This window comes from Acomys minous, assembly GCF_964271855.1.
Source record: "Acomys minous genome assembly, chromosome: 13".
Taxonomy (NCBI): domain Eukaryota; kingdom Metazoa; phylum Chordata; class Mammalia; order Rodentia; family Muridae; genus Acomys; species Acomys minous.
In genome coordinates, this window is record NC_140495.1 from 106,396,633 (window position 1) to 106,413,631 (window position 16,999).

At 45.5% G+C, this 16,999-nt stretch overlaps 1 protein-coding gene across 3 annotated transcripts in view; it reads right to left on the reverse strand.

Moving 5' to 3' along the window:
* The window catches only part of DNAH8 (dynein axonemal heavy chain 8), a 251,771-nt gene that overhangs the window by 176,823 nt on the left and 57,949 nt on the right, over positions 1-16,999 (reverse strand). For all 3 annotated transcript variants that reach the window (XM_084754008.1, XM_084754009.1, XM_084754007.1), the window contains exons 20-24: positions 16,680-16,867; positions 10,284-10,364; positions 9,113-9,229; positions 7,306-7,425; positions 6,722-6,857 (exon numbers count right to left, since the gene is read on the reverse strand). In XM_084754008.1, the coding sequence (XP_084610134.1) occupies positions 6,722-6,857; positions 7,306-7,425; positions 9,113-9,229; positions 10,284-10,364; positions 16,680-16,867 (642 nt within the window). The remainder of the gene's footprint in view (positions 1-6,721; positions 6,858-7,305; positions 7,426-9,112; positions 9,230-10,283; positions 10,365-16,679; positions 16,868-16,999) is intronic.

The following is a 16,999-nucleotide window of genomic DNA, read 5'->3' on the forward strand; positions in this document are numbered from 1 at the left end:
TCTTTCCTCTGAGAAATTGACAGCCGCTCATGCCTTGGTAAAAGAGCAATTACAGGCTGGTCATTTAGAATCCTCGCAGTCTCCATGGAATACTCCTATATTTGTTATTAAAAAGAAATCTGGAAAATGGAGATTATTACATGATTTGAAAGCTGTAAATGAACAAATGCAAGTAATGGGGCCTATTCAGAAGGGCCTTCCGTTACTGTCAAGCTTGCCTAAGGAATGGCCAATTATTATTATTGATATAAAAGACTGTTTCTTTTCTATCCCTTTGGCAAGCCAGGACTGCCCACGATTTGCATTTACCTTGCCTAGCATTAATCATGAACAACCTGATAATAGATTTCAATGGCGAGTACTCCCTCAGGGCATGGCTAATAGCCCTACTATGTGTCAGCTGTTTGTAGCTCAGGCACTTGCACCTATTAGAGAAATTTACCCTAAGATGCGCATGTGCCATTATATGGATGACATACTCCTGGCTGCACCAAACTGTCAGATGCTGGATTCAGCTTACATTCAGACAGTACAAAAATTAGAAAGCAAAGGGTTATTTATAGCCACAGAAAAGGTGTAAAAGGGAAATATTGGTTCATTTTTAGGTGCTGTCATTTCTGACAGTTATGTTAAACCTCAAAAGTTACAGATACATAAAGATAACTTAAGAACTTTGAACGATTTCCAAAAACTTTTAGGAGACATTAACTGGATTCGGCCCTATCTTAATTTACCTACAGTTGATTTAAAACCCTTGTTTCAAATTTTAGAAGGAGATGCCCATATCTCCTCACCCAGGGCATTGACGCCTCAAGCAAGGGAAGCTCTTCTTAAGGTAGAACAAGCCATAGAAAAAGCTCAACTCACCCGTGTAACCCCTGGTGAGCCTATTTTCTTGTGTATTTTAGCCACCCCTTGTAGCCCTACAGCAGTATTATGGCAAAAGGACATTTTGCTTTGGATTCATTGCCACTCATCTCCTAGTAGCACGGTGGCACATATTTTAAAAGATCTCCAAAAGGTTATATGGTCTCGACGTCATCCATTTTTTATTCAGCATATTAGAGCTCATTCATTACTGCCTGGCCCTATGGCTGAAGGCAATCGCTTGGTAGATATTGCTACACGCTCAATAGCTTTTGCAGTATTTGACAATATTAAAGCAGCCAAAGAATTTCATTCCCTATATCATGTACCTACTGCAACTCTGAGGAAAAAGTTCCAAATCTCTCGTGCTATGGCAAGGGAGATAGTTACTAACTGTACAGCTTGTGTGCCTTTTCATCATCCTCCGCATACAGGAATTAATCCCCGGGGATTACGCCCTGGAGATCTATGGCAAATGGATGTAACGCATGTTCCACAGTTTGGAAAACTTAAATACATGCATGTGTCCGTTGACACCAGCTCAGGGGTAATCTTTGCATCTTTACATACTGGAGAAAAAACAGCACATACTATTACCCATTGCCTTGAAGCTTGGGCAGCCTGGGGCAAACCCAGAGAATTAAAAACGGATAATGGTCCTGCTTATAGTTCTAAAGGTTTCCACTCATTCTGCGGCACTATGCAAGTTAAGCATGTCACTGGATTGCCATATAATCCTCAAGGACAAGGTGTCATAGAACGCGCTAATCGGACCATAAAAGAATTGCTGCAAAAACAGAAAGGGGGAATTAGCCATGGGCTCACCCCCAAGAATCAATTATCTTTAGCATTATTTACTTTAAATTTCTTAACAATTGATTCTGCTGATCGCACGGCAGCGGAGCGTCATAGTGATGTCTCCTTTACCAAATTCCCTTCTGTAAAATGGAAGGATGTATTGATAAAACAATGGAGAGGCCCGGATCTGGTAATAGCTAGATCCAGGGGAGCTGTTTGTGTTTTTCCACAGGAGCAGAGTGATCCAGTGTGGGTCCCCGAGAGGCTGACACGGATTGTTCAAGAAGAAAGGCAAGATGACAACAGGCCAGAAGAGAACCAGGGACAGAACTCCATGGAAGACGAGCCTGTTGTTCCTGACTCTTCAGACGTTCGTGCTTTTCCAGAATAGTGTCCAGGCCTTAGAGCTTTGGGCTGTCACTAGGACATGGCCTTTTCCCATGCCAGTACATGCTAATTCAACTGTGCTTCCCCATTTTTTTCTCCACCTCCTGTGAAGGAGAGATTTCTTGTGCCTCTGCTTTTGGGGAAGACCCTAAACCATTTAATCAATCTAATTTTCATTTGATTGGTACTCTTTGCTTTTCATTTCATGGCTTCATGCCATGTATTCGACTTCAACATACCACCTTAAGTGCCTGGCTGGAACCACAGCAAATTGTTAACCCTAAGATTGACCTTGGTACAGGGGCTTCTGTTGCTGCTGTTCCTTTACAGTCCATTTCCGTTAGTTCGGATGGAAAACAACATGTACCAAATATAACAGCTGAGACTTTTGATCAGGTTGTTAGCAAAACAACCACTGCCCTATTAAATCAAGAAAAGTATAATGCGCATTTTATTCATGGCCTCCGATTGGCAAATCAGCGCATGGACCTGATTCAAGAACAGGTGGAAGAACTATATAAGATGGTTCAGACTGGATGCATTTCGCATCATGGTCAAGTTTGCATCATTCCATTACAATATAACTTTACAGCTTCTTTTAATCAAAGTAAATTGTTATCAGAATATCTTGCAGGAAATTGGACGCTGGAGGCTGAAGAGCTATCCCAACAGCTGTTGGTCAGCATCGCATACCTGAATGGAACCCGAATGAAACCCGTTACTCTGGGAGAATTCACCTCTTGGCTGCATTCTGCATTTTCTTATTTTAAGGAATGGGTGGGGGTGGGAATTTTTGGAGCTTTTACCATCTGCGGTATTGTGTTTTGCCTCTGGGTCATTTGTAAAATGAAAAATAAGCATACCCGTGATAAGATGCTTATGGTCCAAGCTTTATTGGCAGTTGAGCAGGGCGCTTCCCCCCAAGTGTGGCTTGCAAGCCTTAAGAAATGAGCTTCCCTTGATCACATGGCCTTTGCACCTGACTGGCCTCGTTGCCATTGCACGTCAGAAGGCATGTGTTTCCCTTCCCAATACAGGACAGCCATAGCACCCTGCTGGGACTCTACCCATTGCACGCAGGATGGTGTCTTGTATTGACATCAATTTACCCCTCGATCGGATGGTACACAAAGTTGTGTCATGCCTTGATCGGAGTATTTCCCCACTGCTCATCTTCTTATTAAACAGAAAAGGGGGAAGTGTAAGGAGCCAGCCACGATTGTGCCAGCCGCACCCAATAATGGCGCTGGTCTGTGTGCTGCTACCTGTAAACAATTGCCAGTACGCATGCGTTTGCTAGAGCTATCTCTAGTTGCCCCTCCCGTCAGGGGGACTATGCTAATTGCAACTACGCTTGTGTAGCTGTTGACCTATCTGCATTCATATGTTAATTAGGCATTCTGCCTGAACCTGTGAGGTGTTAACACACCGCTTTAGATGGTATTTAAGTTCAAGCTCTAGGGGGGTTCGGGGTCTTTCGCTTCAGCTTCAAGGGGCGCTCCCAATAAAACGTGTTTGAGAAGGATCCTGTGTCAAGCGTCTTTCCTGCTGGCAGGAGGTCGCGGCATCAACTTAAATTAGCAATCTCAAAAGACATATTATTTGGGCTGGAGAGATGGCTCAGAAGTTAAGTGCACTGGCTGCTCTTCCAGAGGTCCTGAGTTCAATTCCCAGCAACCACATGGTGGCTCACAACCATCTAGAATGTGATCTTGCTGCCCTCCTCTATCCTGCAGGTGTATATGCAGGCAGAGCACTGTATACATAATAAATAACTGAATCTTTAAAAAAAAAAAGACATACTATTCAACTAAAAGTACATTCCACCAATATATTCCACCTTTGTGTTTAAGTTCAGAGGGGAGGATAACCGTGTGGAGCTACCTCTGCCAGAGAAGAGCTTGCTGTGTAACAGGAGGACCTACATTGGGCCTGTAGCGCCCACAGAAAAAGCCGAGAATGGTGGTATGCTTGTAACCCCAACACTGGACAGACAGAAATAGGTAGGTGCCTGCAGCTTGCTGGCTATCTGGCCTAGCCAAAATGATGGAGTCTGAGCCACTAAGAGATGCTATAAATTAATTAATTAATTTTAAAATAGGAAAAAAAATTTTAAATCCCAGGTGTGGGCTGGTGAGATGGGCTCAGTGGGTACAGGTGTTTGCTGGCAGGCTGATGACCCGAGTTTTGTCCCTGGAGCCTACACCGTGCAAAGAAAAACAGACTGCCACAGATTCCCCTCTGACCCACACACACAAAAACAACAAACATACACATGTATATAATTTTTAAAATTTAAACTCAGGTAGATAGCATCCTTAGGAATGTCATATAAGGCTGACCTCTGACCTCTGACCTCCACATGCACATACACATGCACACATGGGCACCAGTACACACATCAAAACAAAACAAAACAACGTGTGTGAGAGTGTGTGCATGTGTGTGTGTGTGTGTGTGTGTGTGTGTGTGTGTGTGTAAAGAATTTAAGACAGTTGCCCATCACAACTTTCTAAATCACTCACTCACACCTTGAGTATTCCAATGTACTGAGCTGACATTTTTGTGGGTTTGACACTCCTAACAAAGCTAAGTAGAAAACAAAGGTGAAAGAAGCCAAGCTGAGTAGTTGCTCTGTAGATCAGGGCTTCTTGTCCTCAGCACATTGACACTCTGAGCCCCACAATCCTTTGCTACTGGGGCTGCCCTGGAGGATGCTTCCAGAGTCCCCACCCAGAATCCGGTAGCGACCGAAGGTTGTGTGTCTGCAGGCATTGTTCCCTAGCGGTCTCGCCCCTTATCGAGAATCGCTGTGGTCTCTGAAGCGGCAGATTGGACACCACCAGAGGACTCATTGAAAAGACAAACTCACGGGCCTAGAACATCCAAAGAGTCTCTGTCTGTCCGTCTATCCATCCATCCATCCATCCATCCATCCATCCATCCATCTTTCCATCCATCCATCCATCCGTCCGTCCATCCATCCTTCCTTCCTTCCTTATATCACTTTTGTGGGATCTCTGACTGGAATGTTCCCATCTCACTGAACATGGGGAAGGTTGCCACCTCCCCTCACGGGCCTTGCTACTTAGCTAACTAACATAGCTGACCTCTGACCTCTGCTAGACAGCCCTCTATAGTTGCATTGGCAACACGCCCCTAGTCTGGTTAGAGGCTGGGTCATAAAAACCAGCCCTGTACTGTAACCTGGGTGGAGGATGCTAGAAGAGCAGGCGTTTGGGCAACCAGGGCCTGTGACCGACAGGGACAAAACGTTATGAGACCAAAGGGTAAGATAACCAAGACCGAACTTCTACCCAGTTGGTTCTTACATAGAGCTCAAATTTATTTTTTCTTTAGCTAAACAAACCTTTCATTGCAAATTTACACAATGACAGAGCGATCTCAGCAAGCCTAAATCCAGCATGCTCTTAAACAACAATCTTGAAGCAGAAAGTGAAACAGGGAACTCAAGGTCACATGACCCTAGAGGTTCGGATTCGGTAGCTTATGGTGTGGGCTTATGTATTTACTGGAAATATTGGCGGGGGGCGGAGGGGGGGAGCCTGGGTTCTTGGTTCTTTCAGCAAAATAGGAGATTCTAAAAAAATAAAAAATATGGAGAACAGGAAACACAAATAAAATCCAAAATCATTTCAGCCTAACAGACGATAAGATGGAAATATTTCTCTTATCCCCAGCCAGTCACACTTAGCAGACTAGGACAGAGTCAGAAGTTTGAGACAGAAAGCTCAGGGCTGAGAGATGGCTTGGCCCTTAAGAGAATCCACTGCTCTTCCCAGAGGATCGGAGTTCAGTACCCATCACCCACGGCTGGTAGCTCCAGGGGATCTGACACCCTCACACACAGGTCTCACCCACACACCCATAAAGAAAAATAAAGGAATCCTTAAAAGCAAAAACCCATGGGGCTCCTTTAAGCCATCCTTTCATCAAGGCGGGTGGGGAGGAGTGACAGGGGCACACACCATGGTGTGATCTTCGCTTCTGTTGCTTTGAAGCGAAAGAGGATTTATCTCTGTCCTGAAGCCCTGAAGCCTTCCTAAGTGGGAACACACAGCTCATTCTGCAGAAGGGACTGGGGAACGTGGGGGACGGCTTAAAACACAGTCTTGCCCAAATTAAAATTTCCAGAGTTGTGAGAGCTATAGATGCTGCTCTTAGGTGTTTAAGAAAAAAGGCTAAATGAGTCAAGAGATCAAAGTGATACACACATACACGCACGCACGCACACACGCATGCACGCACACGCAACAGGACTGAGAGGGCTCCCTGTGGGAAGGTCAGCTTGTAGAATTGGCTGATGGTTGGCATCTGAAAACCAGGATATCAAAGACCCCACTGTCAGGCCAGGAGGTGGTGGCACACGCCTTTAATCCCAGCACTTGGGAGCCAGAGGCAGGTGGATCGCTGTGAGTTGGGAGGCCAGCCTGGTCTACAAAGCGAGTCCAGGACAGCCAAGGCTACACAGAGAAACCCTGTCTCAAAAACAACAACAACAACAAAGACCCCATTGTCCCCACTTCCCCCAGGAGCTCACAGGGTCTAGACTGCTTGTGCCAACAGTGTGGGTTACCCTGGATGCCTCGCTGTCTGCGAGGTGGGAGGTGCCTGCTGGCGGACCTAGCTGCGGTCCTCGTGGAATTACCTGGCAGCGCCTTGGCTGGTTTCCCGGTGTTCTTAACCTCGTAGATTTGCTCAAATATTGATATAAGCTCTTTCACAGCCTCCTCCACGTGCCTGCTCTTATGGTTCAGAATATCAGCCCATTCTTTTGTGTACGACTATTAAACAGATAAATCACCATTAATTTTCAGGCACCTTAAAAAACACCAAGAAATTATTATGACTTTAATTTCTACAGCTATGATTAAAATTCTTCTTGAGAGTATCTCCAGTCCCAGGTGACCCAGCACCAGGAATGCATGCAGTGCACAGACGTACATGTAAGCAAAACACCTATTCACATCACTTTTAATTAAAAAAAAAAAAAAAAAAGAGTTGTGCAGGGCCGGGCATGGTGGCGCACTCCTTTAATTCCAGCACTCAGGAGGCAGCGGCAGGTGGATCACTGTGAGTTCGAGGCCAGCCTGGTCTACAAAGTGAGTCTAGGACAGCCAGGGCTACACAGAGAGACCCTCTTAGGCCTTCTGGCCTAGGTGTCCACTTTCATATTATGGAACCCCACGTTTGGTCAGTGCCTCCACATTTCTGTCGTTAATGGCCGCATACCTCGTTGAGGGTCAGCATGTCTTCTACCCTGGTAGCGCCACTGTCCGACAAGGAAATTAGCAGCGTCTTGGCTATCTCCTTCAGAACTGTGTCAATGTGCATTTCACACAGGTCACTGACCTACCCACAGGAAAAAGAGTTGCAAAAAGTAAGAAAGAGCTTACTTTCCCTTTAACATTAACGTTTTTACCCAAAATGCACCGGAGTATAACTCCATTTACAGACCTGAATCTAGAAATTTGCCTCCTGGGTCAAGCATGATTTGATGAACGGTCCAGGAATACATGTGCAAAGAAACCATGGCCTGGGTCTCAAGCGGCATGGGCCCGAGCATCACTCACAGGCTGCGTGATCCTTATCTTTCACAAATGAGCTGTGCTTTTCAGCTAAAGGCACCAAGGCTTGGAAAAGGAAAGATCACTAGGAGGGACACACAGCTAGTAAAGGGCAGAGGCTGGCAGCCAGGTTTAGGCTCACTCCAACGCCTCTGAGTTTGTCTGTGACGCCAATACGCCACACAGAGAGGCCAGCCCATCCCAAAAGATGAGCATGTTTTGTACAGCAGACAGATGAGAAATCACCAGGTTGTCATCCACTGGACTGCTGTGTCATTTGGTCAATATCAGACACACGTTAAGGTTAACATTGAGGCAGGGTTCACTGCCATTTTTAGCATTCTACAATCATCCTATTTTTTATGTGTCCATGTGTGTGTGTGTCCATCTGGGTATTGGTGTCTGACTCTCTTTATGTGTCTGTGTGAGTCTGTGTGTCTGTGTGTGTCTCTGTGTCTATGTGTGTTTATGTCTGTGTATGTACGCATATGTATCCATGTGTGTCTGTGTCTGTGTGTATATGTATGTCTGTGTGTATGTATGTCTGTGTGTGTACATGTATGATGTGTGTGTGTCTGTATGTGTACGTGTATGTGTCTGTGTGTGTATGCATATGTATCCGTGTGTGTGTGTGTGTGTGTGTATGTATATGTGTCTGTGTGTGTGTGTCTGTGTGTGTGTGTGTGTGTGTGTGTGTGTGTGTGTGTGTCTATAGAGAGGTCAGAGATGGACAGCAGGTTTCCTCCTCAGTCACTCTCCACGTTGCTCACTGAGGCAGGAAGGACCTCTCTCTGACCCAGAACATGCCAAGTGGGCTAATGTAAGCTGCCAGCTTGTCCTGAGGATTCTCCCAGCTCTGCTAGAGCTGCAGGTGGCCACCACACCAGCTTGGCTTTTTATGTGGGAGCTGGGGATTTGAACTCAGGGCCCTTGGGTTTGCATAGCAAGCCCTTCACCCACTGAGTCATCTCTCTCCAGGTTCCAATCACCCTATCTTAGACTACAGTGTGGAGGTAAACCATCACCTTCGCCTGTTGAGGTAAACAGGGCAACGCAGAGGGAAAGGCCGCAACTCAGGGACAGATATAACATTTGTTTATTTATTTATTTAATGGGTGTTCTTTTAGTTAAAAATATCATATCCTTTTAGGATCTATTTTATTTTTAATCACATGTTTCAGTGTGGGCATACACATGTAAATGCAGGTGCTCACAGCACATGTAAATGCAAGTGCTCACAGGGGTCACAGGTGTCAGGTCTCCGTGGAGTGAAAGCTACTACCAGTTATGAGCAGCCGGACACAGGTCCTGGGAACCGAACTCAGATCCTCTGCAGACTGGCACTTGCTTTTAACCATGGAGACTCCTCTCGAGCCCAAATCACACCCTTTAATGGGTCTCGGGATGTGACTAAGCCGCTGCCAACATCTGGAGTGCTAATGTGCATAGCTCCAGAGGACTATCGGTTTTACCTTCTTTAGAAGCTGGTTGAACATATCCAGAACGGATTCCACCTCCTGGAAGAAGCTCTCCAGCATCAACGATGACCACGTGAGTATGGTGAGCCCTTGCCTCAGCACGGACTCCACCTGGGAAGAGCGAAGCAAGGCAATCAGTGGCCGTTGCTCAGGGGAGTCTTTCAGAAAAGCTTCTGTTGTTGCTTGAAAAATGTTATGAAACGAGCCGGGTGTGGTGGCGCACGCCTTTAATCCCAGCACTCATGAGGCAGAGGCAGGTGGATCTCTGTGAGTTCGAGGCCAGCCTGGTCTACAAAGCAAGTCCAGGACAGCCAAGGCTACACAGAGAAGCTCTGTCTTGGAAAAACAAAAACAAAAACAAAACAAACAAAAAGAAAAAAGAAATAAGGAAAGAAGGAATGAAAGAAAGAAAGAAAGAAAGAAAGAAAGAAAGAAAAGGGGCTAAAGAGATGGTTCAGCGGGGCTGGAAAGATGGCTGAGTGGTTAAGAGTGCTGCTTGATCTTCCAGAGGTCCTGAGTTCAATTCCCAGCAACCACATGATCACTCACAACCATCTGTAATGTGGTCTGATATCCTATTCTGCAGATAAAGTGCCCATATATGATAAATAAATAAATTTTAATAAAAAGAGAGAGATGGTTCAGCAGTTAAGAGCACTGACTGCTCTCCCAGAGGTCCTGAGTTCAATTCCTGGCAACCACATGGTGGCTCACAACCATCTATAACATGATCTGGTGCCCTCTTCTGGCCTGCAGGTGTATGTGCAGACAGAGTGTTCATATACATAAAATGAACAAATCTTTTTAAAAAATATTACGTGATGTGTCTCCTTGATTAGATCCCCGACCATTACACCTAATAGAGATGACATTTCTTTTAAATCATCTAGAAGCAGCCATGACTCCTTATGACGACGTTCTTGTGACTCGTGTTTACTTATTTTTCGAAAGTAGCAAAAACCTAGACAAGAAATTATTCCGTTGGAAGAGAAAGAAGGAGAAAGAGAGGAGGGAGGGGGAGGAGAGGGAGAGGGGGGAGAAAGAGAGCTGTAAAGTTGAAATGAGACATGGTCCTGGCATAGAGATGTTCTGAGATCCTTCATCTACAGAAGAGGAATCTAATTTTAAACCAGAGAAATCCGTACGCGCCATCAGCGTCACCAACCTTTTTCATTTTAGGGGTCATCAGATTGACAAACACAGAAGGCACTTCCTGGCACAAGTCGTCGTAATACTGCAGAAGACCCTGTACAAAGTCAAGATGGCAGAGTTTATTCCAATTCATACTGAAGCCATGGCCGCATTTGGGCTCATACCAGAAAAGCTTCTCTGCACCTGTCCCGCCCCTCTTCCCCGCCCTGGGTCTGCCAGTGTGGGGGCTGCTCTTCTCATCAGCTGCCAATCCTACTCGACCAGAGTTCACATCCTGGTACCCACGATGGCTGGCTTACAAACACTTGTAACTCCAGGTCCAAAGAAGCCAAAGCAATCTTCTGGTCTCCTAGGGCACCCGTGTTCACAAGTGGCATACACTGAACACACACATGCACGTGCGCGCGCACACACACACACGTGCGCGCGCACACACACACACATACATACATAGACACACACATTATTTAAAAAACCACTCATCACTAAAGTCACAATTGATTCTTAATTGTTTTAAGATTTAATTATTTTATGAATAGGTGTTTTGCTTGCATCGTAGCTGTAAACCATGTGCATGCAGTGCCCAAGGCGGCCAGAAGAGGGCGCTGGGTCCCAGGGACTGGATAGAGACGACAGACTCTGCAAGAGCTGCAAGTGGTAATCACGGCAGAGTCATTGCTCCAGTCCCACACTTCTCAACTCTAAATAAAGTTAACTGCTCCACACAACCAAAACGAATGAGCTTTTATTTCTCTTTTAGAGACGAGCGACGCATGACGACCAGTTTGGGCTGGTTTGTGACATATTACAGGGTGTGGTGGGAGATGAGGAAGGAAGGTTGCTTAACTGGTTTTTAAGCAACTTCAGTGTTACTTAATAGATTCAGAGCCCTTGATTCTGTAAGCCCTAGGCTCAGCAAGAAACTCTGCCTTTCATGATGTCACCCAACGCTAACGAAATTGCATGAGATGCAATGTGAGTGGTCTCAGCCTCCTGATCTCACGGTGCAAAAACCCAAAAAGTGCTTGTTGCCAAGTGCACGGTGTCCAGGATGCAACGCAGTTCTGGGGTGGGAGGGTTCTTTAACAATTGCATTCTGTTTCACTAGGAGCAGCAACTACCATGTCTTTGAAGAAAACACAGAAATCTCTGGCATTAGATTAGGCAAAGAGTTCTCCAGCAGGACAATGAAAATACAAGACGCAAAATAAAAAGTAGAAATATATTGAACTTCATGGAAAGGTAAAATGCTTACATTTCAAAGCACATCCCTGGGTCAGGCACTGTGACGCACACCTTCACTTGAGAGGAAGACGCAGGCAGGTAGCTGTGAGTTCAAGGCCAGCCTGGGCTACATGGAGAATTCCAGGTAAACCAGAGCTATACAGTGAAAACTCATCTAAAGTGGAAAAAAAAAATCCAGCAACAAGAACCCATCATTAGCAAAATGAAACTAAAACCCACAGAATAGGAGAAAAAAATCAAAACTAGTATCTGTTAACAAATTATATCTACAAAGACCTATGATAATTCAAAAATTAAAAAGATAAACAACCCAACTTTAAAATAAACAAAGGATCTGAACAGGCAACCGAACTTTATGACAAAACTCTATGTCTCCAAAAACCTACAAACAAGCCAACAGACTCATGAAAAGATGCACAGCATCACTAGCCACCAGGGAAACGTGAGTCTGAACCAAATGGAAATACTGGACCAGAGTGCTGCTAATGCAAAGGACAGGCGCTAACAAGTAATGGCAAGGACACAGCCAATCCAGACTCGCCCTCACTCACCGGGAGGGAAATAAAGTGAAGGTGTTGCTTTGTCATTTCTGAGAACAGAAGGTTGCATGTGATATTAGCAAACAAACAAAGCCTAGTGACTTCGCTCATGTGTAAGACACTCCTTCCTCAAAAATGTCCAGAGAAACACTCATGGCCGCATTGATTCATAAAAGACACAAACAGAAACAGACCTAATGTCCATCATTTGAGTAGCAATTTTTCCCAATATCAAAGCCTCTCTCATCTTGGAGGGAAGCGTGTTAAGACGTGGTGGTTGCCTGGCAATGGTGGCACGCACCTTTAATCACAGTACTTGGGAAAGCAGGGGCAGGCGGATTTCTGAGTTTGGGGCCAGCCTAGTCTACAGAGTGAGTTCCAGGGTGGCCAAGGCAATGCAGAGAAACCCTGGAGAGAGAGAGGGGGCGGGGGAGAGAGAGAAAGAGAGAGAGAGGGAGGGAGGGAGGGAGGGAGAGAGAGGGGGGAGAGAGAGGGAGAGAGAGAGAGAGAGAGAAAGAATAGTTAGAAAGGAGGCGGAACATTCCATCCTGAAGGAGAAGCTTGTTAAGGTCAGGAAGTAAACACGCAAAGGCTTCAGGAAGTCCCTGATTGGCCAGATTCACCAAGTCCCTCCCTCCCCAAGCATATATACACTATTAGGAGCCGCTCTCAGACAAGAGAAGCCTCCGGAAAAAGACAGAGACAAGTCAGGGTGCCCAGAAGCCTCTCAGACCAGCTGGACCATCTGGACCATCTGGAAGAAGCAGAGACTAGCTGAGCTGCCCGAAAGAAATCCAGACCAGACAAGCTGCCTGGAAAGGACCAAGAGCAACACAACCGCTCGGAAAAGACACTCTCCCGCCCATTGCTCTGTCTGCAGGGTGTGCAGTGCGCTCCAGGTTTCCAGCTTTCGTGATCCGCCGCCCATGCTGGGATGGCCTTCGCTGACTTGGCTGCAGCTGAGCCATTTTTGTAAGCAACCCCTTAACAGATATTCCTGAAAACATCCCCCCAATAAAACTCATTGGTTCGCCGAGTTAGAGCCTCGTGGCACCCTTATTTTAGTCCCCCAAGGAATTGTGTCACACAACACATAGTAAAATCACACAGTGGAACGAATGGGAAGCCCTGACACACAAAACAATGTGAATTAGTCGTGTGTAATGAAGGAAGCTATGTACAAGAGGCCACACGTTCTATAATACCATTTGTAGGACCCGCCTAGCGTAGGCAGACCCAGAGAGAGCATGCCAGTGGGCGTTTCCAGCTGCAGAGCAGGAGGGAAGGTTGGTGCAAAGTGGGAAGTGAGTGCCTCTGGGCACAGGGCCTCTCTTTTGGGGAATAACAAAAATATTCTAGAACTGACTGTGATAATAGTTGTGTAGCTTTGTAGAGACACTAAACCCATTTGAACGTATATTTTAAATGAATTAAGCGTATGGTATGTGAATCAGACTTCAATAACGTCCTAACTTGAAAATAAAACTGTTTGGCCACGCCTGGTTGGCACAGACCCTAAATTCATCACTTGAGAGGTAGCCAGAGGGAGATCAGGACTGCAAGCTTCTTCTCAAACCATACAGCAAGTCTGAGACCAGCTGAGCGAAAGAAAGAAAGAAAGAAAGAAAGAAAGAAAGAAAGAAAGAAAGAAAGAAAGAAAAAGGTTGGGGTGGGGGGACTCTGACTCAAAACAAAACAACAACAAAAGGTAATAAAAACAAAACTGTTCAGGAAAACTTTCGCCTTTGCTCTTTCTCTGTTTTCTTAAGGATGTCTTATTTCATGTATGCCTGTCTTCCTGTCTATATGTGGTGGATCCCCAAGAACTGAAGTTGCAGGCAATAGGGAGCCACCCTGTGGGTGCTGGGAACCGAGCCAGTCCTCCGTGAGAACCGCCAGCGCCCTCAGACTCTCCGCCATCTCGCCAGGCCCCTTTTAAAATGGAATGTTGTTTACCAGTTCTTTGAGAGTTTCCTAGATGTGTTTTGATCATATTCAGCGCCCAGCCCTCACCCCATTGGCTGTTCCTCTTAAAGCTACATATCTGTCAACTGTCAATGTTACAACTTCTAAGGTTTTGAAATAGTCTCTGATACTTTTTATTTCCTCCCAAAAGAACAAACCAACCAGCTTGTCCTTATGCCCAGATGTGGACTTTAATTAAACCGAGGGATTTCGATGTAATGACATATTGAAAGGAGCAGATTCGCTGCTGTCTTCCCAGGAAGACGCGGGAAGAGGTCTATATGGACTTATTATGTTGTTGGTGAAAAGAAGGTAATCCTCTTTGTGCCCAAGCAAATGGAATCCTTTGGCTCGCTGACTCATCAGCAGTTCCATTAATTTCTATGTATTCATATTATAATCCATATTTAATCAGTTCTTTATTCCTGGATTTAGAGTCCACTCTTTTACTATGACTAATGCTGCTGGAAAGAATCATCCTTACATTTATACATCTTCCTGTCTCCCCAAAAATAAATGATCACAGACTTCCTAGAAGAAACAAAGAACACTGGGGCTGGTACGGCTCGTTCTTTTAGCCGGCTTTTGAAAGAAATATGATGCTGCCGACTCCTGCCTCACGTGTCTTTGAAACATGCGCTGAATTTCAATAGACTCTTCATTTACCTGTTTAGTTTGGTTTTAGCTATGTGTATGCCTGCGGCTGTGTGTGTGTGTGTGTGTGTGTGTGTGTGTGTGTGTGTGTGCATGTGCACACAAATGCCAGCGCCTTCGGACACCAGCAGAGGGCATCTAGTGGCCTGGAGCTGGAACTGCAGGCAGTTGTGAGCCACCCAATGTGGTCCTCTGCAGGAGCAGGAGACACTCTCAACGGCTGGGCCATTTCTCCAGCTTCTTGAACTTGTTGAATTGACCCTCTTTCATGCTGTTTTTGAATGTCAGGGTTGGGGGGGGAGGTGTTTTTTGTTTTGTTTATTTCTCCATTTTTGAGGGCTTGGACTTTTTTGTTCGGGGAATTGTTTTCTTGTTTGGGGGGAGATTTTTTTTCAGGGGGTAAAAGAGAATTTTACTATTTGCTCTGGCAATCCTGGAACTCATTATGTAGACCAGACTGGACACAGATTCTCCTGCCTCTGTCTCTCAAATGCTGGGTTATTTCATTTTAATTTATGCTAGTCATAAGTGAACTTAATTTAGAATGCTTCATTTTACCCTAAAATGTTGGTGAATCCTTTCCATTTGTGTTATTTTTATAGCCATGACTCTCATAATTTATATTTTATTAGTGCCAGGTATTAAATATATTAAAGTTAATGCTCCTGCTCCATAAAGTTATAATTGAAGTGTTGTTAAACCTGATGCTTCATCACCGAGGACCGAGTGTCCTAGAGATCTCTAGAGCTCCCTCTCTCTCCTTTCCATCTCTTCTTGTTTGCAAGTTGGGCTTGGTTTTTTGGTTTTGGTTTTTTGTTGTTGTTGTTGTTGTTGTTGTTGTTATTGTCTTGGTTTTTTGAGATAAGGTTTCTCTGTGTAGCCCTTGCTGTCCTGGACTCCACTTTGTAGACCAGGCTGGCCTCAAACTCACAGCGATCCAGCAAGTTGGTATTTTAATCCTACCAAGAATGGGGCTTCAGAGCTGGTTCAGGGGTTAAAGTTTACTGCTCTTACAGAGGACCCAAGTTCTGATCCCAAATCCCATCATAAGTGACTCACAAATGTCTGTCACTCCAGCTCCAAGAGATCTTATGCCTCCTTCTGTGCTCTGTGGGTATCCCCATGTGTGTGCATGTGCGCGCTCCTTGCTCTCTGTTTCTCTGTCTGTCTGTCTCTGTCTCTCTGTCTGTCTCTGTCTGTCTCTGTCTCTGTCTGTCTGTCTGTCTGTCTGTCTCTCTCTCTCTCTCTCTCTCTCTCACACACACACACACACACACACACACACACACACACACGAATTTTTATTTTGAGACAAGGTTTCTCTGGCTGTCCTGGAACTCGCTCTGTAGACCAGGCTGGCCTCAAACTCAGAGATCCGCCTGCCTCTGCCTCCAGAGTGCTATGATTAAAGGCGTGCGCCACCACTGTCCAGCTCGATATTGTTTTTTTGTTTTGTTTTGTTTTTTTTAATTAACAGCCTGCTGGGATACATTTTTCTTGCACCAAAAAAAATTCCTTCAAAAGTAATCACAAGTGCACTGGACAGAAAGTGTCTGCCACACAAACATGAGGACCTGAGTGTGGTTCCCAACATACATTTTAAAAAGGAGGGGGAGGGGGAGGAGGAGAGGAGGAGAAGAAGAAAGAAGAATGAGAAGGAGAAGATATAGAAGAAGAGGAGGAGGAGGAAGAGGAGGAAGAAAAAATAGCAGCAGCAGCAGCTGGTGTGGCATGTCTATCTGTAACCCTAATGTTGGGGAGCTCAGACAGGTGAAGACCCAAGCGCACTGACCAACCAGTCTGGTCAGTCAGTGTATGTTAAGTTCAATAGTAAAGTGGGAAGCAATAGTGGACACTTGGTATCAGTCTCTGGCCTCTATACCTGTACCCACATGCGCATGTGCAAGAGAGCATGCATGCGCGCGCGCGCGCACACTCACACACACACACACTCGCACATACACAAAAGGAAAAAAGAAACCATCAGAAGGCACTGTCTGTCTTACCTGCAGATACAGCTTATCTGCCTTCAGTTTGCTTTCCAGTTTCAGCAACCTCTTTGCCTGTTCCGGAACATCCAGCTTCATCTTTATCATGCACTTTGTTTCCCGCACGACTTCCAAGATTTTAGGATCAAAATTAACCAGCAACTTCCCCGTTTCCGGATGCCGTACAAACAGTGTGGCTTGCAGAGCTGCAAACGAACCGGGGGCCAGCATCGATTACTCTGCATTCCTCGTCTGCTTCCCTACTCCACTCAGCCTGCCACTCAAAGGCAGAGCAATCGTTCTGGATCCTACCGCGCTAAGGCGCGGTCTCTCACACA